The sequence below is a fragment of the Montipora capricornis genome, chromosome 1, assembly GCF_036669925.1.
Source record: "Montipora capricornis isolate CH-2021 chromosome 1, ASM3666992v2, whole genome shotgun sequence".
Lineage (NCBI taxonomy): Eukaryota > Metazoa > Cnidaria > Anthozoa > Scleractinia > Acroporidae > Montipora > Montipora capricornis.
Window position 1 is genome coordinate 53,571,330 of NC_090883.1, and position 27,500 is coordinate 53,598,829.

The 27,500-nt window shown below is 39.0% G+C and overlaps 3 protein-coding genes across 6 annotated transcripts in view; all 3 read left to right on the forward strand.

Moving 5' to 3' along the window:
• LOC138050077 (myosin-2 heavy chain-like) overlaps window positions 1–5,976 on the forward strand; it is a 108,420-nt gene extending 102,444 nt beyond the window's left edge. For both annotated transcript variants that reach the window (XM_068896565.1, XM_068896562.1), the window contains one exon: window positions 4,630–5,976. In XM_068896565.1, coding sequence (XP_068752666.1) covers window positions 4,630–4,663 — 34 coding nt within the window. In that variant the 3' untranslated portion in view covers window positions 4,664–5,976. The remainder of the gene's footprint in view (window positions 1–4,629) is intronic.
• The window catches only part of LOC138050058 (trichohyalin-like), a 23,102-nt gene extending 17,126 nt beyond the window's left edge, over window positions 1–5,976 (forward strand). The window contains exons 5-6 of one of the 2 annotated variants that reach the window (XM_068896556.1): window positions 1–590; window positions 4,576–5,976. The exon at window positions 1–590 is cut by the window's left edge and continues 10 nt beyond it. In XM_068896556.1, coding sequence (XP_068752657.1) covers window positions 1–590; window positions 4,576–4,670 — 685 coding nt within the window. In that variant the 3' untranslated portion in view covers window positions 4,671–5,976. Of the gene's footprint in view, window positions 1,163–4,575 lie in introns of those variants that run through there. The other variant, XM_068896554.1, reaches the window with a different exon arrangement.
• Window positions 5,977–10,963: 4,987 nt separating this feature from the next.
• Window positions 10,964–27,500, forward strand: part of LOC138050099 (golgin subfamily A member 6-like protein 7) — a 43,807-nt gene continuing 27,270 nt past the window's right edge. Inside the window, exons 1-2 of one of the 2 annotated variants that reach the window (XM_068896575.1) lie at window positions 10,964–11,114; window positions 23,918–24,215. In XM_068896575.1, coding sequence (XP_068752676.1) covers window positions 23,945–24,215 — 271 coding nt within the window. In that variant the 5' untranslated portion in view covers window positions 10,964–11,114; window positions 23,918–23,944. Of the gene's footprint in view, window positions 11,115–23,917; window positions 24,216–24,441; window positions 24,742–27,500 lie in introns of those variants that run through there. The other variant, XR_011132565.1, reaches the window with a different exon arrangement.

Below are 27,500 nucleotides of genomic sequence, written 5' to 3' on the forward strand. Positions count from 1 at the left end.
TTCTCGCTGTAAGAAACTGGAAGGAAAACTAAATTTGATAACTAGCGAGAGGGATTCAATGAGAGAACAGAACCAAAATTTGGATGAGGAAGTTCTGAACTTGAACAACAGAATTAAAGAGATGAGCGAAGATAATCAACGAGAAAAACTAACATTACACAAAGAACCGCAATTCTTGAAGGAAGAACGCGAAAACCTGTCGCGGGAGCTTGAGGAAGCGAACGCCCAACAGCAAGATGAGACGAAAATTCTCCAAGCCGGGAAGAATGGGGAGCAAAAGAACCCGATGAAGAGGCAAACATCGGATGTCCATAAGATTACGGTACAGTTAATGAGCGAAAAGACTCACTTTGAAAAAAGCCAAGAAGAATGGGAGCAAACAAAGAAGAATTTGGCTCGCAAAAAGGAAGGGGAGAGCAAAGCAAAATTGGAAACTAAGAAGCAAATTAATAAGTCAAAATATGAACTTAAGAAACAAGATACGCACTTGAGTGAAGGAATTTCGCGCCTTGGCGAAACAACCAATGCAGAACGACCTAGAAGCAAATCTCTAATCAAAGAAGGACAGAGATTGAGGAATGTGCCAAGATGTAAGTGTCAAGTGAATTTGCGCCACCCTCGAAACAAAGGCGTATATATATGTTTACATATGCATTTTAAAATTGTAGTACTACATGTATATTGCCTGAAAAGCCCACATCGGGAGTTGCAATGAAGATGTATCTTTGCAATATGTACAAATTATTTTCAACATAGTTTTGCACTCTTTTAATATCACTCACAATTAATTGTAACTCTACGTGCTTCCCGAGAGGCCACGTTCCTTCCAGTTAGTACACAATACAACGATCTCTGGCTAGCTTCCAATTAGCGAGTGTGTAATTCTAAAAACGTACGGTCATTAGGGACGAAAATGTTAAGACCGATTCATCCTCAGTATAAACTAAAACGATATTTTCGCGACGAAAGTGCTAATTCAATTCTTTCCATCTGAGAGCTTCACCCTACATTTCTGAATGTTCGCAGTCAGACATGTTAGTGTCCCAAAAAAATCCTGAGGGAACTAAGCTTTATTCCGTATGAAGTAAATATATGCATTTAAAGTGCGAATTATGGACGAAAGGGTGGAGCGAGTGCTCTTAGCACTTATCTGGACAGTTTAAGCAATTCTCTTCTATAGACACCTGAAAAATCCAAGCAGCTTCCGGCAACAGGATTCGAACCCATGACCTCCTCGAATCCTGAGCAAGTCGCCTGAAGTTTTCAGGTGTTTAAGAGACAATTTAAATTGTTCAGATAAGTCCGAGGATCACTTTACTCTTTTGTTTATAATTATACGCTATTCTTTTGCAAACATTTTCTTGTTTCGCCATAGGAAACCCAAACTCTCTGTTGGTGACAATGTAGGGTTTAAAAGGAAACTTACCAAAAGGATTGAATATAACCATAACCTACAAAGCATTAAATGAAATGTCTCCGACTTACATTTGTGATCTACTCCAAGTTCATTACCCAACCCAAAATCTCCGTTCTGCATTCAGAGGTAGGACTGTCATTGGTTGTTACTGATCATGAGACCCAGGCTTGCGGTGCTCGCACTCATACTCTCTGGAATTCCAGAAACTTGACATGGTTTACTCGTCAACAGGCGTCACCAAGGCGTCACCAAGATAGGAAGCTGACACCGCCATCTTAGCTCCGATCGACCCAAATCATGCACGAATTTTTTTTCGCGAAAACCGAATCCAATCGGTGAATAAACAGAACTGGCTCGTGAAATAAGAGATGCCCGAAACCCAGAAAAGCCCACTAAAGCCTCTCCAGCCAGCTTAGCGAACACAGCAGGGTTCATGAAAGTCGTAAATCGACCCTTAAAATGAATTTCGGTATGCGTGGGCATCACAACCTGGTCAGTTTGAAAAACGACGGTTAAACTTGGAGTGCCTGGTGAGGAGTAAGCCATGCCAAGTCCCTGGAATTCCAGAGAGAATGTGCACCTACAGAGAAAGAGCGAGCACCGCAAGCTTGGGTCTGATGATCAGGTACTACAAATGACAGTTCTCTGGATGCAAAACAGACGTTTCAGGTGGGGTAATGAACTTGCAGTAGATCACAAATGTAAGTTGGAGCCATTCCATTTAATGCTTTGTAGGTTATGGCTCTATTAATCCTGTTTGTAAGTTTCATAGATTTTCATTTGCAATTTCTTACAAATTTCTAGACTTGAACTTCGCTCCAAATTTGTCCTTTATTTCCCCATATGAAGCCTCCATTGTCACAAATTCAAAGCCTGGGTCACCTGTGGTTTCGATTAAAAAAACAAAGGCTAATAGCTTTTTATAATAATAATAATAATAATAATAATAATAATAATAATAATAATAATAATAATAATAATAATAATAATAATAATAATAATAATAATAATAATAATAATAATAATAATAATAATAAGGAAGGTTTGTCTTGAAAGCAAAATTTATCAGCCGTGTCGTGCCCTAGGACCATAGTTTGGACCCGGCCCTTCGGGAGTATACAGCAGACTGAACCACAAGAATTCACGTCAAAAAAAAATATAAAATTAATAAATAAATATATATAATAATAATAATAATAATAATAATAAGTATGCAGTCATGCATGTTAAGCGAGGAAGTCTGGTCTCTGATGTGCTGAGAGTATGAAGATCGATGACTTGAAACCAATCAACTAACCCTAGCCCTAACCCTAAACCCTAACCGCCAAGGCCAACAGGAGGAAAGGGAGGATCATCGACAAGGAAAGAAAGGGAGTCAAGCTTCTGGACTTGAGCTGCCCGTGGGTAGAAAATAGAGAGGAAAAAGCTCTGGAGAAGACAAGCAAGTACAGAGCACTCCGTTGGGAATTGCTGCAAACATACCCCGACTACAAAGTAACACAACACAACATCATCATCGATGTCTTCGGAGGGTATTCTCAAGACCTCAGACCCCAGACTTTCAAGCAGCTAGTTGGAAATAGATATAGATCAGTCGTAGCTCAGATGCAGATATCAGTTGTTACAAGTTCTCTGCAGATCCCCTGCTCGTTTAAAGTTTTAATCGCACTAGGGAACAGTATTTTCATAGATCGCATTTTGGATAGTACATTGCTTTTTGTTATGTTTTTTGTTTTTGTTGTAGTTGTTGTTGCTTTTATTAGGACTTTACTTGAACTCGCTTTAGCCTTTCAAGATCTAGTATTTGTTCTACGAGTTTTTATAAATTTTCCATTAGCATAAGGTTTTTTAGTCTCGCGGTACAGGGCTACGGTTAATAGCCACCTGTTTACTGTCAGTATGTTAATCTGGGCAACCAGTTGTTTTTATATAAACTGCTCATAATAATAATAATAATAATAATAATAATAATAATAATAATAATAATAATACAACTTTATTCACAATTTTCAGCGTCCTACCTACTTAAATACACAAAAACAATAATCATTCTTGATTGTTCAAATTTCCTCGCACTGCGCAAATTTAATACATATACTTAATAATGATAATAATAATAATTATTACAATACACTATTTACAATTTCTTTCCATCAAAAAGAAGAGCCCTTAGATTTGACCAGAAAAAAAAATATTCAATTGATGAACGAGACAAATAATAATCTCGTACAAGAACTTTGTTAACAACAGTAACAAAAATGTTTCATAAAAACAATAATAATAATAATAATAATAATAATAATAACTTTATTAGGAACAGTTCACATACTAAGGAAGGTTTTGTCTTAAAGGCCAAATTTATCAGCCGTGTTGTGCCCTAGGACCATTGTTTGGACCCGGCCCTTCAGGAGTATACAGCAGATTGAACAGCAAGAATTCACATCATAATAGTAATACATGCAATAATAGTAATAGTAATAATAATAATAATAATAATAATAATAATAATAATAATAATAATAATAATAATAATAATAATAATAATAATAATAATAATAATAATAATAATAATAATAATAATAATAATAGCTTTTATTTAGAGAGGGAGAGGCAATAACCTATCACAGTTTTCTAACTTGCGGCCCTCTAATCCAGATCAAATTGGAATTTGGAGTGTTGGTTTTTGAGAAGAGGGGAAAACCGGAGTACCCAGGGGAAAACCTCTCGGAGCAGAGAAGAGAACCAACAACAAACTCAACCCACTTAGGCCATCGAGTCCTCTAAGACCCTGCAGGCCACATTAGTGGAAGGCGAGTGCACTCATCACTACGCCAACTCTGCATTCCTAGACAGTCACCCATCCAGAAACTCACCCTACCCACCAGGGTCCGGTTATTCTAAAGTTGATTAACTTAATCAAGGATTAGCGTAAACTTTTGTTTCATGTTTTCAACCTTTTTGGTGAAGTTCCTTTTGCTCATTTTTGTTTTTGATCACCATTCGGGAATCAATGTCAACCCCGTTTGCCAACCGTACGCCCCAAGGCCCCTGGACTTGTGAGTGAAAGTAAGAGACATCCATTTAATCATGAATAATTAGCGCGAAAAGGAAGTTGAAAAGTACTTTATCATTATGTTTTCCTTGTCTAATTGATACAGGGGCTTCAAACTACAAGAGGACTTCCCACAAACATGGAGTTCCCGATCTCTGCCTTCGCAACAATTTTCGGTCGCCCGACTCGAGTAAACCCTGAAAGCACTAACGCATCATCACCACGAATAATCGCAACCAGATCTTCTGATTACCAAGGAAAGACGGCAGATCTGTTAGAGAATCGGAGAGAAATCGGTAGTGGAACTAAAAAAGAAGAAAATTCCGTGTGGTGTGTGGACTTGACCGCTAAGTACGTCTTGTACCTCACATACTACACTTAAATTAAACGCGTAGGCAGAGCGATCGCGAGTCACTGATGCATTCTCAACTGGCGTCTGGAGGGCTCGCTTGATGGTCATAGTTGAAAAACGCTGAAAGAACATGAAAATGACAACGGGTTTAAGGGTACTCAACGTGGTCGGTCGATGGAGAACCGGGCGCCTTCGGTACTTTAGGATTTTTCAGACGGGCAAGAACTCTTCGGGCAGATTTGTACGGAACTCTAATTGAAATGTGCAGTTAAAGTTTTAGTTATTCTCAAATCTGCAGGGTAACACCTTGTAGCGCGAACAAAGCAATTTTGGAAATCTAAATGTCAATTTCATTCACGAGCCCAGAACACTTTTTCCCTTTCACTCTGAAGTTGAGTATTATCTGGGACTTACCGAAGTCCCTTGGAGACCGATTTAACCTCGCAATAAGTCCGAACACGGAATAGACCTGTTGTTTTCGACATATCACAAGGAGCCAACGTAACGGTTTCCTGAGTGTAACGGAATGTCCCCTCAGCAGGGCCGTAGCCAGCTGCAGTATGAGGCAATCCGAGGCACTTGCCTCAGTCATTTTTCGGGTTTTTTGTTTTTTATTTTTTTTTTAATAATGCGGAGTACCAGCTGTGCCTTTAAAGTGCTACTATGACAACAACAACAAAAAAAAAAAAAAAAAAAAAAAAAGAAATCGCTTCCTTTCTTTCTTCATGTTTTGAAAGTGTGTTTGCTTAGCACCTGACTGGCAAAATTTTGAGCTTTGATTTTCATCCACAGGCTGTTTACTCTGAGCGTAAGTTTTGGATCTCACGGTCCGCCTTTACTCACGTTCAAAACTGACCTATTGGACCCAGAGCGTTGGATGTAGGGAAAAGTGACCTCATTTACTCACTAGCTTAAAATTTCAGCGTGTAAAATAGCGCTTATTTTATATGCAAAACATGAATTTAAAAGTCTGAAAGCTCGAAACTGCTAGCGTGCTGCATATTAATCATGTCAGCCGCGTACACGCACATTGCGTTCTTAAACTAGCGAGTCTTTGACGTCATTTTCACCAGCTCTCCCAAGATTTTAAAAATAGTAATGGCGGACCATTAACTAAGACAATTCCAGTTAAAATAAACAGGTGCTGTTTTGAAATCAAGGTTTAAAACTAGGGTCACTTACTTTAGTGTTTAGTTAACATAGTTAACTCCAAAGGAGAAGAAGAATTGTTTTTTTGGGCATAACACTTTAAATGCAGGTATCAAAAACAATGTAAATACCTACAAAGGGAATTAACCATGGAAATTGCCTCAGCCGTAATTTTTTCTGGCTACGGCCCTTCTCGGGTAGGGGGGTGGAGTCGAGAGGTCGATCATTTCTCGCTGTATTAGCAGCCATTGCATACTCGATACTGTTCGACCATGATACGCTCATACGTTAATCAGATGCATTGCATGTATAGGGATGTTTCTCGTGACGTCATCTAGTGTTATTAATATGCCAACCAGAACCTAATTGGCTGTTGAAACAATGACTTCTTTTGTTCCGTGGTTGGCAAATTTGAATATCAAAAGAAATGTGACGTCGACGTCAATGTTTGCATACAAGAAATATCGCTATTGTGTTGTTATGGTACCAGTCTAATATAGTGTTCGCAGGGTTTTAATGACATAGCCACGTCCTTTTCGTCATTAAATTACAAAATGATAGTGTAAATACCCGTTGAGGATATGATAATTCTAGCGCTTGGAGTCGTCATAACCACAGTTCAAATTGACTCGTATCTTTCACAACCATTCATTAAAATGGTTACAAATACACAACAAACTCGCAACTGCTAGCTAGCTTAATATCTCGGATGGATGAGCATTTTAGCGGAGCTGGGTTGCATTCCATCATGTTATATGGTTCGTTTATGTGTTCGATTCGTGTGTAAGCGTGGATTTTTTTTCCAAGCTTCCTTTGCAACTCCGGCGGTTTCAATACATGTACAAATAATGAGAATTCTTTCTGATTATCAGTAATTAAGCGATGATCAACATGGTTTCAGACAATCTCGCTCATGTGTAACTCAACTTTTCCAACTTGTTCACGACCAGTTTATTACCCTCAAATAGCGTGGCTTCGGTGGATGCAGTTTTCATAGATTCTTCATAGGTCTTTGACAAGGTCTCCCACATACACCTACTTTAGCTGTATGGAATCAACGGTCAACAATTATATTGGATTTCAGATTTCTTGACTACCTGAGAACTAACGGCCATTCATCAGGCCGGTCTGAGCCGGTAACATTTGGCGTGCTTCAGGGAATTATTTAAGGACCTCTGCTTTTGCTTGTTTATACCAACGACTTTCCCTTGGCAATTAACTGTAACTGCGAATTCTTTGCTGGCGACAGTATCCTGTATCGGAAAGAAACTTCGGAGTCCGATTGTTCAGAACTCCAAAGTGATACATCCATGGTGCCTATGGTTGGTGTCATTCCTGGCTCGTTTTTGAAGTTCAAGGTTCTGCAAATATCAAAAGCAAATGACTATATTATCATGACTACTGGTTTTCTGACAAGCCCTTAATCAACAATCGTAACATAAAAAAAAAAACAACAACAAAATGCTCACAGCGGTGAAAGAGCTCTAAGAATTTGTCATACTTGAACCGGCTGCCTGCGAATCCGTGCCATTTTGTTGCTTTTCTTCACTTAGCGATCCAACATAACGTTTTGTTTTCAGTCATTGTGGTTCTGCTAGGCTTACCTACAAAAATCCAGGTGTGGACAAGGTTAGGTGTCCCTTGCCATTTTGATACCGTAATTCCTTTTACAATGCATTTCTGAATGCTTAGGAGCCAGCCAGTAAACTTCTCGTGATAAAGTAAAAACAAACATACAAACAAAACATGTACTTGCATGACAGATACGAAGACAAGCATGGTGCTAGTTCGTTGAGCTTGAAGAAAAGCGTGAACAAAATGGCGCGAATTGGTACGTAAGTAGCAGTTTCATTAATGATATGCATTGGTCATTTGTGATTTGATGTGAGCATTTTGTTTTGATTTAAGAGTTGTGGGCCACCGTCCTATTAATCTTTCAACAGTCTTCTATCATCAAACACACATCTCATCGAAGGAATTTCTTTCAAAAAGGGTTTATTATTGCTCAGTACGCACGCTATGACTGGCCAACTGAGTGGGCCGCATCGTACAGTAGGGCCCGGTAAATAAATTTGAAATTTTTATGCAACATTCTCAGACGAGTAAGTTTTTCATCATGTCGTTTATGTTGAATAAACTTTAAAAAATAAACTTCTTGAATCTTGCAAGCAACTATTTCAAAAAGCCAAGAAGATTTATTTTTGGATTTTGAAGCATGTCAATCATTTGTGACATTGGCCTCGCGAGGCCGTGAGGACAAAATCAAACGTGTTTGATATTTTTCGCCTCGCGAGGCGAATTCCTCATCGTGTGCGGCCATCGTGAGAATCGAGTTGAGCTTGGTCAATGAAGCATCCAATAAAAATACATGGCATTCTCACGTGACTTCAGTGACGTCGGAATTTTTTCCTCCGACACCATCCTGAACCGCTGGAGTCACGTGAGTATGCCATGTATTTTTATTGACTGCTTGATTAAACCAAGGTCAGCTCGATTCTCACGATGGCCGCACACATTGGGGAATTTGTCTCCCGAGGCCTAAAATATCAAACACGTTTGATTTTATCCTCACGGTCTGGCGAGGCGAATTTCTCACCACAATTTCCCCGGACACGTGAGGAAACGACTGAGCAAACCGCCTGGCGAGGCAGTTTGCTCAGCTCTTTCCTCAAGTGTGCGGCGCGCGTTAGAGATATATAACTAGCAGTAATCAAGGATTAGTCAGGCGCATTTGATTCCCGTTTTGTGATAGACGAGCCATTTGAAGTAATTGTATATTTGGGGAGAATCGTTTTGTGCACTTTTCTAGAATTTGTCCGGCAATGAAGGTATTACTATAAGCATTTTGACTGTTGTCTTGTTGTTAACAATTTTATTAAAAACAATTATGGAATACATGTGCTATAATGCAACATCACTTTTGTGATACATCACTAACCTTTCTTGCTGGATAGCCAGCAATTTGAACAGCGTGACTCCCAAGCGTGTACAGCACGGGGTATCGCTGGATGGTCTCCCAGTTCAGGTATTAATCACTTCCAACAGGATATGACTTACCTGGGCAAGCCGTAACACTATCACAAGAGATCGAGGTTATTTAGTACAGTACGAAAGACAACCCGAACAAAGTTAATTTCATGGCGATATTCGCCAGAGTTAGACGGATGTTATTGCTATATTTCGATTTACTTCAAAATCATCATCATCAGGCGAATCAAGGTTTACAGAGCGCGTGATTTAAATACAGGAGACTTATTTAAATAATAATAGTTCGCGGCTAGCTTTTAAGCCAGAGTTAATTGCAGACTGCTTAGTTTTTATATAGAAAGCTTCTTTAAATAAAAGAATATTCCAGTTGTTGTCCATATCAATTATGCTGGTACTGTCCCTGACTGTATTCAAGTAGAATTCCTTAGCGTTAAGGATGGAATTATTACAAGGGAAATTAGAAAATGACAAAAGGTGTTGGTAGTTTTCACAATTATCCAGATCGTAACAAATAGCACTGTCCTTGTCTCGGGCATGTTCCATTGTGCGTTCGTACAAGGTGCGCTCAGTTTTTCCTTGTAACTAGAATTACAGCAAGGGCAAGTAAATTGATAAACAAGATTAGATTTACTTAATAGCAGTTAGGGACAATACCAGCATAATTGATATGGACAACAACTGGAATATTCTTTTATTTAAAGAAGTTTCTATATAAAAACTAAGCAGTCTGCAATGAACTCTGGCTTAAAAGCTAGCTGCGAACTATTATTACTTTTTTTTATGTCTCCTGTATTTAAATCACGCGCTCTGTAAACTTTGATTCGCCTGATGATGATTTTGAAGTAAATCGGAATATAGCAATAACATCCGTCTAACTCTGGTAAATATCGCAATGAAATTGACTTTGTTCGGGTTGTCTTTCGTACTGTACTATTTGAAATTGTCGGCTGGTCCCAGATCGAGGTTATTTGCGCCACAAAAACATGGCGTCCAAACGCTAAAATTCACTCCATGCACAAATTCTATAAAACACCTCCTTTAGCCCCAACATTTGGCATACAATTGCAAACAATGAATATGCAAAATGTTTGCTGGGCTAAAAGAGGTGTATTATGGGATTATGCAAGTAGTGAATTGACCAATTTCGATATATTAAAATTCAGTCCAAAACAAAAGACATCATCTCGAGGCTCTGGGGAATAAATATAAGGATTTGTATGAGTTTATTCCCCAGAGCCTCGCAATGATACCTTTTGTTTTGGTCTGAATTTTAATATATCGAAATTGGTCTATTGTATGGCATCACGATCGATACCCGAGGGACATCCTGCGGGACTGACACGATTAGAATGCGTTCTCCTAGAACGCAAAGGGTCTTTGGATTGTGTGTTTGTTTAAGTATATATAGTTGTAATAAATTATACTTAAGTATAAGCTGACGCTTCAGAGGTCTAGATTACGGTAAAACAAGGCTTTGCTCAACGCTTTCTTTCAAGCTTGAATCAAACGCGACCTTCCTTCGGTCCAAAGGTGAATTTACCCGAATTCTTCACGTGATCGAAGGGTCCAAGCCTCGTGATCACAAAGCGAACAAAGCTGTCGAGAACGCATTTTATGAATGTGGAAGAAAACAGGAATCAGTGGAAAGTCGACTGGAAGCTCGGTATATACATGCCACGCATGCGTGATAGCAATGTCGAGGTCAGGATTGCCGGCTCCTTTTGGACGCTCGCAATAAATAAATGAATAAAAGAACACTGGCCCTAAAGACGATCGAGCTGAGTCCTCAGTAACCCATCATTTCAATAACAAAGCAGCTACTGATTCATGCCTCGTCCCATCAATATCGGGCCCTCGTGACAATAATTAAAGGAGGTGCTTCACTGCAATTCATTGGTCTCTGAACTCTACTTTTATTGTCATCTGAAGAAAACTGGACATAAATTGCAACTAGCCTGATGCGCATGTCCTTCAGAGCTTACTTGTAGTCGGTTCCTGATTTTGATTAATGTCAATATCGTCGTCTTCAGTCAAATTTTACTAACGAAACTCGGAGACTGAGTTGTATCTCTGTGTGTGTGGCTTCGTCGTGTGAGAGAGCAGCTCTTGGTAGAAATTATTTTCGCAAACTTTGTAGCAAGGCTCATAGAATAGAGGTGAGTGCATAATTCATTCTTATTAATTACCTCAACGAAGTTTAATTTAATTGTTTGAGCTTTCACTGAAATCCTTATAGACAAATTAGAACTGGGCATAGCAACTGGGCATAGAATTTAAGGACCCTAACGCTAACCTAACAATCTTAGTCAAATCAACAAAATTTTCTTTGAATAACCGATGAATTGAAGCAAACATTCTCTAGAGGCATAGATCACAACGGTGTAATGTGTAAATGGTAGTACACGAACAAAAGAAGTTAATAAGATATCTATTCGCTTCTTCAAAAGAAAAGGAAGCTAATTACCGTCATCGGCGTACCCTTTCCTGTTTTACCAAATTGGTGAGCCTGTAAAAAGGAATCTTGTCTTTCATTGCTGATGAAGACACTACACAGTTATTTCGTTGGGTCCTTGAATTGAACCTTTTTCAAGCTTAACTCCACAGCGGTCAAGCTAATTCTGATTGCCAACCTGGTTACAGGGTGAACCTCAACTTTTGTTACAAAGCAACACTCTTAGTAAACATAACCAGTGAAGAATCGTACAAACATAACCACGGTCCAGTTCACACGTATTAAGCAGGGTATAATAAAGCCTACTTTTGTTTCCAACGCTTGCAAATTTGCCATATTTGACAGAAAGCTCGCACTCTACTTGTCCGGCAAAGTATTTTTGACCGGTTATGATTAATATTAACAGTAACGTTATACTTCAATCAGAGGTAATGATGTCCATCCGTGAAAGCGCCCGCAAAGGAGGAAACATTGTTTCCCGAAGTGTTTCCTCGGCGTTCAAAGAGGAAACATTTGCTGAGGAAGCAAAATGTTTCTCAACAAATGCAGAAGTATTTTTTGTTCTCGGGAAGCAAATTTTGCTTCCGCAACAAATGTTATCTGGGGCCGCAAACAGGGAAACATTTGCTTCTTCAACAATGTTTCCTGGTTTGAGGGCGCCTCGATAGTCACAGATTATTCAAATCGAAACCGTAAATGAAACCGATATTACAAATGATGATCATTTAAGCTCGTGATTTCGTTATGGGGATAACATTTTGGTTCGCCTGTGATAATTAAAAACAAGATTGGACGAGCTCTCGACCACTTTTATTATTTCGGTTGTTCTTAAAGCAAGATTCCTTACAGGTCCCTGCTTTGTTTTGTATGCAGAAGTGATAAGTAAAACTTTACTTATACTTTTCCGTCAAATTAATAATTATACCTAAAAGCTGAGCTGATTTCCACAAAAAGCGTGTGGTTACAATAGTTTGAACACATGGAATAAAACTCAGTCTTTACAATTATTTGCAGGTTGTTAACATTTCGGCTAAACTATACAAAATGCAGGGTCACTTATGTCCATATCATTTAATAACAAAAGCTCCTAATTGCTATGTGTCTCGTACAAAGCTTCTACTAATTTGCATGTGCTGGCCCTTGAGACGCTGAATTCTCCAGTTGCTCCCAGGAGACGAGCAAAAGTCCCATAAAAGTTAGTAACATTCACCCTATTGTCACCTATGTGTATACCCAAGCGTTTTGAATATATATATGTCCATAATAAATACACCTTTTACTGTTTAATAACCGCACAGAAACCTTCATTCAAGCGAAGAAGCATCGTCATTAGTGTGAAGGAACTCAATAATCAAGAGTGGGATGGAACGTTCATTAAGCGTGATTTATTACCACGGTTACAATTTACGCTCAGGCTCACAATAGTACCACGCCTCTACTAGCAAATGCAAAAGACTTAATGATTTTGTGACTGTCAAATTTCAAAATGTGGGGCGCGACCGCCCCCAGTAATTCAGCTGTTACTGCAATAGGGTTGAATAAACGATTGATAGAATGATTGATTGAACCAGCTTTTATTCAATTTTCCACATATTGTCAGAAACACTTAGAACTTTTTGTCAATCGAATTATGTGCCGCTGATTTATATATTTCTACACGTTTAGAAATAAATTATCGGTTCCACTCACTGTCGTGACCATTTTTTTCGTTTAATGTGTAATAAGAAAATTATTAGATTCGGTTTTTGTGATATCCAGAATAATCAAGGTCTCGGTAAGGGTTATCGCCTCAGCCTCAGCCGATAATCCCTACCTCGACTCCGATATGTTTTGCCGCTAGAGACTGGTAGTGAATTTGAACGGGAAAGCGAGGCTTGGGGGAATAGTTTTCAAGATGGCGGAGCAATTCGAAGGTAGAAATGTTGCTTGGTTGAAAGAGTATTTGAAAAGCGAGGAATACAAGTTTCCGACCAGGGTCGTGCAAAACGTAAAGCAGAACTAGTAGAGCTCGCCCAGAAAGCTTTTAAAATGACTTGACGAAAGTTATCGAACAGAAACTGGAAACCGACAAAGGACGTCTTCCACGACCTGAGCTTATCCAGAACTGGTCCTATGATTTTTCTGGCATGCCTGAATTCACTTTTGCCGACCTCTATATGTATTTGATTGTTTCTGAGGAAGAATACACGGCAGAAAAGCTTAAATATTTTAAAAGCTTGCTAGGGTGTAAATTGTTTGCAGATGGTCATGTACAGGATTGTTCAGTGTATAAGGTGAAGGACATGGAACATTGCTTTTTTCGCTTCAAAGTTTTACCAACTGAGAGGTCTAAAACAGATACAAAGAAAGCCACATACGATGGATTTGTTATTCTGGAAAAGTCCGGAGCTGTAAAAAGTGGATTTTGTCCTTGTAAAGGAGGGTTAGTATTGTGAACCTACATTCATACTCTTTCATTTTTGTGCTTCTTCTGTTTATTATACACTAAAAACGTTTTCAAAAAAAAAAAGAAAAAATGCAATTAGATTATTTAGCTATTCTTCGCAGTACCATTTTGAACACCGAACACTTTTTCAGGTTTTAGACTGACTATGCTTATTCATGTTGAATGTGTCTTATGACATAATATATTTTATTTTTCATAGGTATTTTATTTTCAGTTTTAAAAATAGTTGTTTCCTCTCATAACTGGATAGCATTTTTAAATGTGTAGTATGTATGTGTGGTAAATATTGTGCTAACCAAAGTTAAAAGAACTTCTTGTTTGATATTCATAGTTTGGATGGACCAACATTTCTTGCAACAGTTATTTTGCTATTTTATACTGTTATTTATCTGTGCAGCAGATCCAGGAAACTTTATTGTGGAAGGAAGAGAAATGTGAGAGCTAGAGCAAGAGCCAACCATTTCTTTAATAGGTGTTGTTTTCTTTCCATTACCTTTATCCATTTCATTAGTAATAGTTGGCTAGATATACAAATTACAAGAATGTACAAAGTATCAGAGTACTATTGCAGCAATCACGCAATTTTGAGTTGCATGACAAATCAGTCAACAAATCAGACATCAGTCAACACTCAAAATTCACTTACATGTAATAAAAACACAAGTGTCTTATTATTCAAAAATACCATCAATGATTCAAGCTAAAGAGAGATTATTGAGGTGGAGATTATTTCATGACCAAAAGGAAAAAATTAAGTAAATGCATGCACAAGATAAATTCGTGACAGTTGCTTGTATATTTTTTGGGTCAACAGCTCTGGCACTAAATAATCTTTATAAAAGGTTGTCAACTTCTTTAACATGGCTTCCCAGAAGTCTCTATTGAACTCCACTTCAACAATCATGATTTCCTTGTTAGTGTAAATAATTAAATCTGCCATTAACAGACCAGTTGTAGCAAGTTCACCTTGGAATTGGTAATACCATTTTGTTTCTCTCTTAAGATGATTCTTTCCGTCCACTTTATGTACATATTCAGATGCAGCAATGTGAGGGGGCAAACTACGCTTGGAAAAAAGACTTTTTACCTCTATTACCCTCTTTGCACAGCAGAGGCAATGACAAATACCATGCGGGCTTGCGCCAAGGCGTAGCCAGGACACATTAACAACAAGGCCACTTTTGCAAATAACCAATCCCTTGTGCTTTTTCCGAAGCTTTTTTAAGTACAAGTCTAATGTTGAGTTCTCTTTTTCATGCCCCCATCTAAATTGCTCTCGTTGCTTTTCTGGTGGAATGGATGATAATTTAAAAGTTCTTTTAAAATGTTATCCTTTTTTGTGTTCTCCGGAAGGTGACAAATTCGATAAAAGTTTGACCCTGTAAGTCCTTCCTGTTCTCTGCTTTGACCAAAAATCAGTCTGCCCCTGGTTCTTTGTTTTATCACAGATCATGTCTGCTTGCTTTTGAGTTACTGCTAGATGATTCAATAAGGCCACATTCAGAAACAAATCTATCTCTAATTTCAGAAACTGAGAAAATCTCCACACCCTCTACCTCTTCCACACAATCGACATGTTCATCTGCGCTGATAAATGATTGCAGAATTTCTTCACTTACATTTGGAAGCTCAGGCTGAGGTAACACATGTAGAGCTACAGCCCTATTACAGACATTTTGCAAACTATCTCTAAGCTTTCTGCAAAGCATATTTGGATCAGGGTCTTTGTTCTTGATTCAAAATTTTCTACAGTGGGGCAAGTTTTTTCTTGTTTTCCATATTCCAATTTTGTAAGTTTAAGGTTTTGTTATAAACAGCAATAAATTGGTGTTTGGTTTTGCACATTTAACCCATTGACATTCACCTGATGTACAGGACTTCAAATCATTCATCCGAGCAGTGTGTTCAAGGTCACGGTCAAACAAGACCACAGTAACATGACAGCAGGTTCCATCTAAACTATGGATATCAAACAAGAAGTTCTTTTAACTTTGGTTAGCACAATATTTACTACACATACATACTACACATCCAAAAATGCTATCCAGTTATGAGAGGAAACAACTATTTTTAAAACTGAAAATAAAATACCTATGAAAAATAAAATATATTATGTCATAAGACACATTCAACATGAATAAGCATAGTCAGTCTAAAACCTGAAAAAGTGTTCGGTGTTCAAAATGGTACTGCGAAGAATAGCTAAATAATCTAATCGCATTTTTTCTTTTTTTTTTTGAAAACGTTTTTAGTGTATAATAAACAGAAGAAGCACAAAAATGAAAGAGTATGAATGTAGGTTCACAATACTAACCCTCCTTTACAAGGACAAAATCCACTTTTTACAGCTCCGGACTTTTCCAGAATAACAAATCCATCGTATGTGGCTTTCTTTGTATCTGTTTTAGACCTCTCAGTTGGTAAAACTTTGAAGCGAAAAAAGCAATATTCCATGTCCCTCACCTTATACACTTAACAATCCTGTACATGACCATCTGCAAACAATTTATACCCTTGCAAGCTTTTAAAAGATTTAAGCTTTTCTGCCGTGTATTCTTCCTCAGAAACAATCAAATACATATAGAGGTCGGCAAAAGTGAATTCAGGCATGCCAGAAAAATCATAGGACCAGTTCTGGATAAGCTCAGGTCGTGGAAGACGTCCTTTGTCGGTTTCCAGTTTCTGTTCGATAACTTTCGTCAAGTCATTTTAAAAGCTTTCTGGGCGAGCTCTACTAGTTCTGCTTTACGTTTTGCACGACCCTGGTCGGAAACTTGTATTCCTCGCTTTGTCAAATACTCTTTCAACCAAGCAACATTTCTACCTTCGAATTGCTCCGCCATCTTGAAAACTATTCCCCCAAGCCTCGCTTTCCCGTTCAAATTCACTACCAGTCTCTAGCGGCAAAAAATATCGGAATTGGGCTATTATTTTGGATATCACAAAAACCTCATCCAATTACTGTTTATAATTTGACAAACTACATGTATATTTTTCTTAAGGTTCATTAACATTTTGGAACTTTCATCATCGTCTTTGTACAGTCAATAAACACAAACAGAACATTCAATCATCTTTTACTGACAGTCATTAGAGCAGGACATTTCGCACATTCCAACTCTTCCTCTTTTCAGTATTCGGAGGTTTTTACTTTTTACAATTTCCAGTGAAAAAAGAAAGGAAATGCAATACCCCTCAATCAAAATGAAACGGGACGAGCGTGTTCCTTACGGAGTCACTTATCCTTCCTTTACGAGACTGGGTAATAGCGATACGCGACCAAAACTTGCGTCATAATTGATCTGGCCTGAGTGTATTGACATCGTCAAGAGGGCAACGATTTGTGTCAGGATGGCAAGAGCGCGACGGACCAAATTCCGAACAAAGGACGTATTTGTTCGAGCATTACTTCCTAACCAGCCTCTCTGGGAACGACGTTCAACCGGGAGAGTCTGACAACGAGCAAAAGCTCCCGCAGGGGACTAGACTGCCTAAGTGGCTTTTCCGTGGGGTTTCTATTCCGACCCGTCCTCTCCTCGGAATTGTGCAGCAACAAAAGAACAGAGTCGAGGTTTAGGGGAATAATTAGCATTTTGTATTGTTCGGAACAAAGGAAAATGCAAATTATTCCCCTGAACCTCGACTCTCAATTCGAAACTAGCCTATTGACCAGATATGGGCATTTATAATCTCGTTTCACGAGTCACCGTTCTCTTGACCAGAGGTCGGGAAGAGAGACTCTTGTGAAATCCAAAAATGCCATATTTGGTTGGCTGTTGAAAAACGGTTTCATTTCCCTCCATTTTCAAATTCTAACCTTTTTCTGGAATTTTATCTATACGACGTTGAAGATGATCTAGAAAAAACTCTTTTTACAACTTACCAGTTCCGTAACGTTTTTTTTTTTGTTCGTTTTAAACAGCATTTTGAATTTCCAAGTTGTCACTTGCGTGACACCAGATACTGAAACCTGTTTTAGTTGAAAAAATGTCTCGTTGTTTTTTATTGTCCGTAGTTGTTAGGAAATATGTTTATATTCATGTGTACTGTCTCGCAAGTGAAAAGTAAGCGCTTTCATGGAAGGTGAACTCCAGATGTTTTTGTTAATACCTGACCACCTACCCTCACACACGCGCAGTTATTCAACCAGAACCGGAGTTTTTTGGGTTCTGGTTTTGAATTATTCCAGAACCTCCCTCGCCCGTTCCGCTGGTGGAGGCTCTGGGAAAGAGATTGGTTATTGATTGTTTAGAAAATTTGAAAATTTATATATTTGAACTGTGGAATGAGCATGAGATGAAATTAGAAAGATCATCGCAGTTAGATAAGGAACTTACGCCTCAACTTGAAATCGAGGCTTGAACGGGATTCGAAACCATGAGCGTCCGATTGCTTTGAACTGTTGATCAATTGAGGTATTAAGCCACTGGGAGCTGGAAAAGAATATTGTACAAATCGTGTGTCTAAAATGTTGGACGTGAACGCTTAGCGTAGTTTTAATAGAACTACGCTTTGCCTCTTGATAGTGTCCTTGCAAACTGTAACATTGAAAATTTGATCTCAACCAATGGCAGTTATTTGGTTTTAAGTTGTAAAAGTACGTTCTCGTAGAATTGTGTGTTGTTTTTTTTTAATCACTCACTGTAGTACTGTATGGCGCAGAATGGCTATTGTTTGTAGGACATATACTTGCTTTCTGGCATAAATTACTTTTGTCTCACTTAAACTCCCATGTGGGTTCTTAGGCTCCAATTGGTTGCGGTTAGTTTCTTACAAATGCAAATCTACAGGAAAATGCTGGGAGGTGCGAATACCCAGTGGAATAACTGTCCATCAAATGTACAAGCAGTTTGCAGGCAGTAGATTTCCGAACAAACCCGATCACTCCGAATAGTTTGATAGAAAATCCTACATCTCATTTCCGACATGATTTGCGACAGCTTAAGACCGGTTCCCACTTGTGCAATAAGCACAAGTACAAGCGTAAGTATTAAAAAACACGTGTGGGAACCGGCTTGAAATAAACGTGAAATAAGCATAAGCGTAAAGCGCCAGAAAGGAAAGCCTATCATACGGTTGTGTTTATTTCACAAGTCGGAACCGGCGTGAGTTTCCACAAGCACGACGATTCGCACACCATCTTGAATCTTACTAGATCTTGTCGGACGTTATTACTACTCTTACGTATGCTAAATTTTCTTCGGCTTGTCTCACTGTGTAAACAGCGCAAGCTTACCTTGTGCTTACGCTTGTGCTTATCGCATTAGTGGTCGGTTCGTATGTTGTGTCATGAGCGTTTTTAACACATTTTTGGACTGGAGGCAGACCTCTCTTTGCGACCAATGTTTACCACTTTTGTAAATTGTAATGACAGAGAATTTCACAATTTTTGTCTTTGTTCCTGTCACGTTTCATTTTACATCATTCAGAGCTGAGAAATCATCAACCGTGATTCACGCGAAACATACTTGGCTTAACTTTAATTACGTTCCAGACGAGCCAAACTCCCCTGTTTTCTCTGTTTGAAAATGGGCCAAAATTGTCATTATATAAAAAAAATAATAAAAAAAACTCGCCTTAAATGCACGAGCCGACTAGTTGGTTTTCTTTCCCGTGCGACAGTTGTTGAAGCGTTTTTCGCAAGTGTGCGCCGCTCTTAAGAAGCTGACCATTACGAAATCGACTCGCTCGATTGTCGATGCTGGAACCAAGCACAGATATTTTAATGCTTTTTATTGTGGCCGCAAGTCCCAAGCAATCGTTAAGATGGCGGCATAAAGCCAACATGATGAATGAGTTTCTGATGCGTTTCGGACTCGTTACGCTGGCCTCGAATCGCTTTAGTGGCCTCAAGTCCCAAGCAACCGTTAAGCTGGCGGCATGAAGCCAACATGATGAATGAGTTTCTGATGCGTTTCGGACGTGTTACGCTGGCCTCAAGTCGCTTTAGTGGCCTCAAGTCCCAAGCAACCGTTAAGCTGGCGGCATGAAGCCAACATGATGAATGAGTTTCTGATGCGTTTCGGACGCGTTACGCTGGCGACATGGAAAGGGAAAGGGAAAAAGAAATGATGATGATCAAACTTCTCCGCGCAATTATTTGCGGCAGAGTTGAAACTTTTTTGAAGTTATATTAAACGCAATTCAACTTACCACGAGCGAAAATCGATGTTAGGTAGTTTTACAATTCGTTGACCATTATATCTCGAATAATCTAATAAGATCAAAAATACAGAAAAATATGGCGGGGCCGCTGGTATCATCGACCAGCAGTCGAAGAGAAAACATTGGTTTGTTTGACCGGTATTCAGAAACGTTCTTTCGCATTCCCGTTCCTGTCATATTTCATTCTATCGCACCCAGACGCGAAAAACAAACGAGTGCCAGGAGCGCGATAATTACGCTAAACCATCCTAACCACGGCAAACGTGTGCTGTTTTACATTGACGAGGCACCGACTAATACTAGTAATTGTTTTCTTTTATCCAGTGCTTTTCAAATGTTTGCAATAAATCATTGCAACAAGAATTTCAAACTTTGAGCGTCGGTTGCTTTCTCCGGATTGAGTTACATCGAGCAAATGCTGTGAAACCATAGTAGTGAGAGGTGGTTTTGGCCCAACGGTACTCTCAGGCCGAGCCAGGTTAGGTCAGCACTTGGCTCAAAGAATTTATTTCTCGTTGTAAGGTTGAATGAAGTAAATTCTTAAATATTATTTAACGTTTATAGTCTAGGCGTCCTTACCTTCTACATTCGTAATATGAGTGAACAACTCATCTGGATCTGGTGATCAGTGATCAGGAATTTGCTTGTTGACTCAGTTCTGGTGAAATCGGCAAAGCCGTGTGATTGCCGCTGGACTTTGGGAATCGGTGTAAATGATCATATGCAAATTTTCTTCAAGATTGTAACTAAGGGCTGCATTGATTTTCTGATTGTTCTTGGATTGAAGCAAGTTTCGGGCGGACAATCTGACTATGCTTGAGGGATCAGTTTTCCTTCTTGTGAGGATTTAATCGGTGGCTGGTTAGAGATGGTCGTTGAATAACATGCCATTGTTTCAGGAGAACCTTTTAACGATTCGGTCTGACCGGGTTGTCGGTCAGAATTGTTTGCACGGCTCTTATAGGATAGCCGCTTTCACAGAGCCTTCGGTTCAAAGTGTGGTTTTTCTAATAACTTTCTTTGACTGAGTTCTCGAGAGACGCATTGCTTCTCCTTTGTTAAAGTTCTTTTAAGAGCTAAAGTGCGCCGAGATGAGAAGGTCGTATATTGGAAAGCTTCAGTAGCCTTGAAATGCGTCTGTAAATCAGGAATTTTGATAGTTAGGGTTCTAGACTTCATTTTCTAGGAAAACAGCGAGTACGTCAGCATTTTGCTATTTCCGCTGAGCAGAATTTGAAAGATTACTGCTGCACACTATCTCCTGTTTGAGAACAACACTGGTCTGGTGCCAAATCCTCACCCTGGTGATAACTTACGACTTTGGATGTCGGCTTCAATCGTAAATGTTCGCCAAAGGTCGTAACAAAATCCGGTAGACTGAAAAGTACATTGTCAACCTTTATGGAACACCGAAGGGAACAGTGGAGGCGGAGCTAAAGCAAGATTCATGAACCCAGTGTGCCTGCATTTATACATATTCATGAGCAAAATGGCTCATTATCTGCTCATTATGTGATACGAAATGAAAGAGCGCAAATTTCCAAGTAAATCCTTTGCCGCTATATTTGACATTTTAACATAATGCCTGAATTTACTCTTTAAAGAAACTTTTGCATGCTACAAGTTCATAAAAAAGTTGCTCCACAAACAAGAAATTTTAAATAGAAAAAAAGCATTTTTGAATTCTGATATAAAATGGCTGAAAAATCGCTCGCATTTTAATTCAAATTTCCAATAGTTTTTACAAGTCGTGTCTCTCTCCCGAGCGTCTCGATAAAATACGTGTAATCTGGTCTTCATTTTGCAGCCTACAAGTTAGGACTTTTACAACCGAGATGCATTTAGAATGAAAAGTAAAGTTGGGCGTTTGCCCATTTCTGGCGCCATTTCTTTTAAAAATGTAGTTTGTCGTTTTCAAATTTCGCGCTTCAGCGCGTCACTTCTATGCTAATGCGATGATTAGTCATAAATGATGTCCGGCCATTCTGCCAACTGAGTTGAAGTTGTAAAAACAAAAAGAAGATAATATATTATAAAAATTTTAAATAAAGGTTTTGCTTCCAGAAAGTAGTACAACATTGTAACTTCATTGTCTTTTTAGGTGGCTCAAACCGATTTACACGGTTTAAAGGGAATGTCTTAATAGAAGCATTAACTCTACAACACTGTTTCACTTAATATTATGGTACCAAACGAAAAACCAAAATTTGTTTTAACAAGATGCGCATATTGTGACGGAATAGGTGACTATGGCAACAAGAGAACCATCTCAAAACGCCCTATTTTTGTATTAAGTGCTTATATCTCAAAAGCGAACTTGGTTACTTCCACTTTTTTATCGCTGAAAAGAGATTAACAGGCAAAGATGAAACTCTCTCTCCAAAGTGGTTACAAAATTTTGTGAAGCAGATTCAGACCCATATAAAATTTTCGGATTGCGAAAGTATTTATGCTAATAACTATCTAGCAACAAAAAATGGAGGTCACTGAAATCGTTTTTAAGATATAAGCATTTAAAGACAAAATGTAGGGTATTACGTCACATTAATGAGTACCTCTTGTTAAGCAATTATTGGTGTTTCATTTGGCACCTTAAATTTGTCGTTACGTAAAACAGTTGGGTAGATTAAATCATCCCAAACAGTACAGTTTGTTGGAAATGTTAAAACTGATTCGAGTCTACTTAACCAGTGATACATACTTCATCTTTAGAGCGGGCAGGGCTTGAGTGAACAATAACCTTGTGTAAAATGAAGTAAAGTACAATAGCAATAATTTAATTAGTGTATAGTTAAATAGAAATCCGTCTGAGGTTGAAAGTTTTGACTCTTCTAGCTTCCGTAGTCGCATGAACGAAGGACCAAGGTTTCGCGAGACAATTAAGTTACTTTATTAAGTCAATTTTCCCAATGTTACTTTACTGGATCAGGTAGGCTTTTAACGAATAAGGGAAATTAACATGGGAAGGAACAAAGAAACATGCGTGTCTGAATTGTAAACACCGGTTACTCCATTGTACTATAAATCGATATTGTTATCTTTTTATGTTTTTAAAATAATAATCCTGAACAGTTAAAGGGGATAAAGATGAATGTCTAGTGGCCAAAATGAGGAAAGAAAACACCTTTAATCTTCCTAAAACATTTTTTTGCCATATTTTACCAGCATAACGATTTAAAGTTATCCGCTACTTCGGTAGTGGTCTCGGTTTGAGTAATAACAGGGAGCTCAAGCACGCACGTTTTGCGACGGGGACGGCAATCGCAAGTGAGTTGTTTTCCCTTTTAACGTGTCTTCACACAACCACATTTACATCGCTAAGTATCTTTTCTCTATTAGAGACGATTAATATAAAATTCTGGGGGACACCACTGCCCTAGCACGCGAAGTGTTTTCCGGCTTCCGGCTGCCGTCCTTGTCTCAAAAACGCGCATGCTTAATTAAGCTCCCTATCAATGACAAAAACGAGAAGAACACAGTCTGACATCACCACTTTGTAACAAGCGATAGTATCTTCTTTTAATTTTTGGCAGTGTTCAGAAACCTATGGCCCCATACCTAGGAGAGATCTCTTTCATGCAACTGTTTGTATGCCAACACAAGAGTCGCGGAAGCTAATTTAGAACGGGATTCCAGTCAAAATAGACAGTTTTGTTATGCAAAGGACATTGAAAAGAACTCTGATGCCTATGCAGTACAACTTTGTTTTCTCCTAAGGCCAATTGTTTTGTGACGTCAGGGGCACATGGTGAAAAACTAAAATAAACTACGTATATTCCCTTGTCTCTTCTACTCCTGATTATCCACTCTTGAACGTACATAGTTACGGTAACACGTCCGTGGACAGAATTTCAACTTGGTATTGCAGGAGAAACTAATTGCTCCTCTCGCTGCAGGAAAGACTTCCAACAAGTTGTCACAAGATGGAGATGGATGAAATGCACCGTAAAATCTTGCACGATCACCGGGACTACCTCTTAAGAAACCTGGAACCCATGAAGTTATTGCCATATTTGAACACCGTTCTAGACGAATCAGACCGTCAGGAAATAGAACAGGAGCCTACTAGAAACAGAAAGGTTGTCAAACTGTTAGATATGTTACCCAAGAGAGGGCCAGATGCTTTTGACGCGTTTATAAAAGCTTTAGAAGAAACGCAGAAGTTTATGGCTCGCTTTTTAAAGCAAGAAACAGGTAACACTAAAATCACAATTATCAAATAACTATATTCAGTAATGGTCAACACTATTTCGGGACTGTTTCGCAACTATCAAGAGAGGGATCGCAGGGCTGGTGGTTACACGTCACAACTTTTAATGTCCTCTTTGATAAGTGAAATTGTTGGGCATAAGATCTCAACCAAAGCCATTGATTTTCACTGACGTGAGGCTGAAGTAAATTGTCTGACCGTTCCTTGCAGAGTGGCCGGGGTCGACAACCCTGAAAAGCTTATTAGAATCCAACCTCGAAGGAGGCAGAGAAGAGAGACCCTTGGAACGAGGCTGATTAGAATCCTCTGCAGCACACTCTTGTCCAAGGCCTGAATGATAATATTTCTTTGCCTCTTTCAGTTAATGCACAGGGCTCGTTGCACAATCCCTTGTAAGCAAATTTACCAGATGGTAAAATGTACCTTCTCATCTGAAATTTTGTCTCGAGTTTCCAAGCTGTATCATCTCGTTAAAAGGGACATTTCAACAAAGTTCAGGTATTCATCGTCTGATTTGGGGTTTGTCATGAGTACTCTTTAGTTGAACGGTAGCTTTTTCTTAAGCATGACCCTTTTTGTCTGAACATATCACAAAATTAGTTAGCAAAACTAACCTCAAAACTGGCCTTAATGGGTAAAACAGCTTTGCCCCCCTAACTGATAAGTGCTGCGCGAACTGCAATCTATTTATGATGTGCTCACATCATAAACGATCATTATACTTTCTCCTCTACTGACTTCAAATTCAAAACTTATTTTAGAATATATGAAAATTCGCTTACTTTAACTGCGGAATGGACATACAGGTAAGTAAGAATTTTAAGACCATCACTGCAGTTAGACAAGCAACTGAAGAGGTTTTTATCTAGCCTGGAAAAATCCTGATCCAGGTCTTAAACGAGATCACCCTGCGTTTGAGGCGCTGCATTTGCTCTTGCAACTGTGCTATCAAGCCAGTAAGGAGCCGATCAAGGGTGTCTCAGCTGATTGAAATGATTTTAGAATGTGCTGGCAGTTGCTAAAAACTGCGATGATCTTTCTAATTGTCATTAATGTCCATTCCGCAGATGATATTTCATATTAAGGTGTTTTCATACAGTTTCCTGATCGCGCGCAACCTGGTTAATGACTGAACGTGGTTGATACCGAGAGCCTAAACCTCGCGCGACCGACGAGCGGCTCTCCCACGCAGAATGTAAACAAACATGGCTTCCCAACTTTGAAAACTATTTTTTCGTCAAAATTATGTGGACGTATCATCTTTTCGAAATGTTTACCTATCCGTAGGAAGGCTGCAAATTCTTTGGAGTCCAACAGAAGGTGTAAAAAAATCATTTCCCACTGTTCTGAACAACTTATCTGATTCTAACAACCATCGATAGAGGGTCACAGCCGTCCTTGGAGTAGTGAACGCTGTAGCCTGCGTAGCTTTTCGCGAGCTCTCTGGTAAAATCTAGCTTGCCAATGCAGCTAACGAAAGAACAGAAAAATCAGTAAATTGCCTACTTGAAGAGACGGACGTGTTCGCAGTGATGCCGACTGGTTATGGAAAATATATATATATATCTTTCAACTGTTCTCTACTACATTAAAACTCAAAAGGCTATCGGAAGTTATTTGCCCACTGGCTACAATTGTAGCCTAATGCAAGACCAAGTCGAGGAGGGAAATTCAAGGGCTTGAACTGTAGTGCTCTACAGGACGTGAAATCTTTTGTGAGCAGTCTTCCGCAAATAATATCCGAAAACTCGATGAATCCCACACTGGACTTCTGAACGGTAAGCTTATCGGCAAAAAACTCCATTTTACCCTTGTCTCCCTGTGTCTTCATCGGCCGAGTTTAGTTTATAAGATGTATAAACTATTTGCAGTTGTGAATCGTATACGTAAGCTATGAACTCCGGCTTTTCCATTTTCCAAGAATACTGAAAAAAGATGAGTTTTCGGTCAGCATACGGCGAAAAATTTGGCGTTTGCCGATAATTTATCGGCGCTGCGATAAATTTGATGACTTGACAAATTTTAATCCGATCCTTTCAAAAGATACGCGACCACTTTTGCCCATTCAGGCTGCACCCTGAAACAGTATTTACAAACGCAGCAATTTTGGCTCGCAACATTTACAACTTTACATACTTTCTTTATTTATACACTTTCGGTGGAGTTTGAACGCTAGCCATGAAAAAGGTCCTTATTGCAACGAAACTCACATGTGTTTATTTCAGATCATGTTTGTTGACAATTCTTGTTGATTCCATTGGCTGGTTATTTGACACAATGCAAATGACCGCATGTCACATTCCGAGGGGCCGAATTAAAAAAAGGGGTGGCTTGCAAAGCAGGCTCTCTTTTTCCCACCCCAATCATCCTCTCGCGGCTATAAAAGATATTGCAAGCGTTCCCTAGCCCCAGTCTCTTACCCCAACCGTTCCGTTCAAAATCGTTTCGAACAGGAACGCTTGCTACGCAGGCTATGAATTCTACGGAAAACAAGCAAAAATCGCTTAAGGAGGATCCCTATATTTGTAGACCTGATGAAGAAGATACTCCTCCAAACTTTTTCCCTTTTTGCAAAGAGCTCGAGGTTAAGCTCTCGTTCCAAATTCCATCGATTTCGTCGTTCCGGTAAGAGGTACGAGCGTGCGTATACGTGATTGGGAATTCCACTCATGCTCAAATTCCTATTCTGTGAGCTATGTTGTACGATGGAAAAAATGCGAAACTTTCACGTGAAATATCTCAGTTTTCTTCGGTGCATTTTCTTCAAATTTTGCAGAGTGGTAATTACTGTTTACGACTTCCGTCTGCCATTTCATCAAGAGATTTTGTAACACAATTTTTTAAGTGGAGCTAAAAAAATACAAACTCGCTAAAAGCGACGGAACTGCCTTTGTAACCCCTATTTCTTGGCACTCAGAAGATTCCTCTGGACAAATGTGATGTAATGTCAAAGTTTAGGAAATTTTCACCGAAGGAAATGGAAGAAAAGCAAACTAAACACTGTAAACAACCAGTCTTTAGAGAGTATGTCAGAAGTTTATTTACATAGACTTGAGAGAGGTGCGATTACGAGCAATGCGAAATTTCCCGTGGAAAGTGGATACTAGCGCGCGCCAAAAGAACCGCTAACTGAACCATATGGAGCCACCTTAACCCATGGAATCCATCTGAACGTCATCCCTTGACGTAGAAATGGAGCACTCAAGTAAAACTCTGACCAGGTTGGGAAGCGCATTCACGATCTTTAAATCGCTGTTGCTCTACTGACT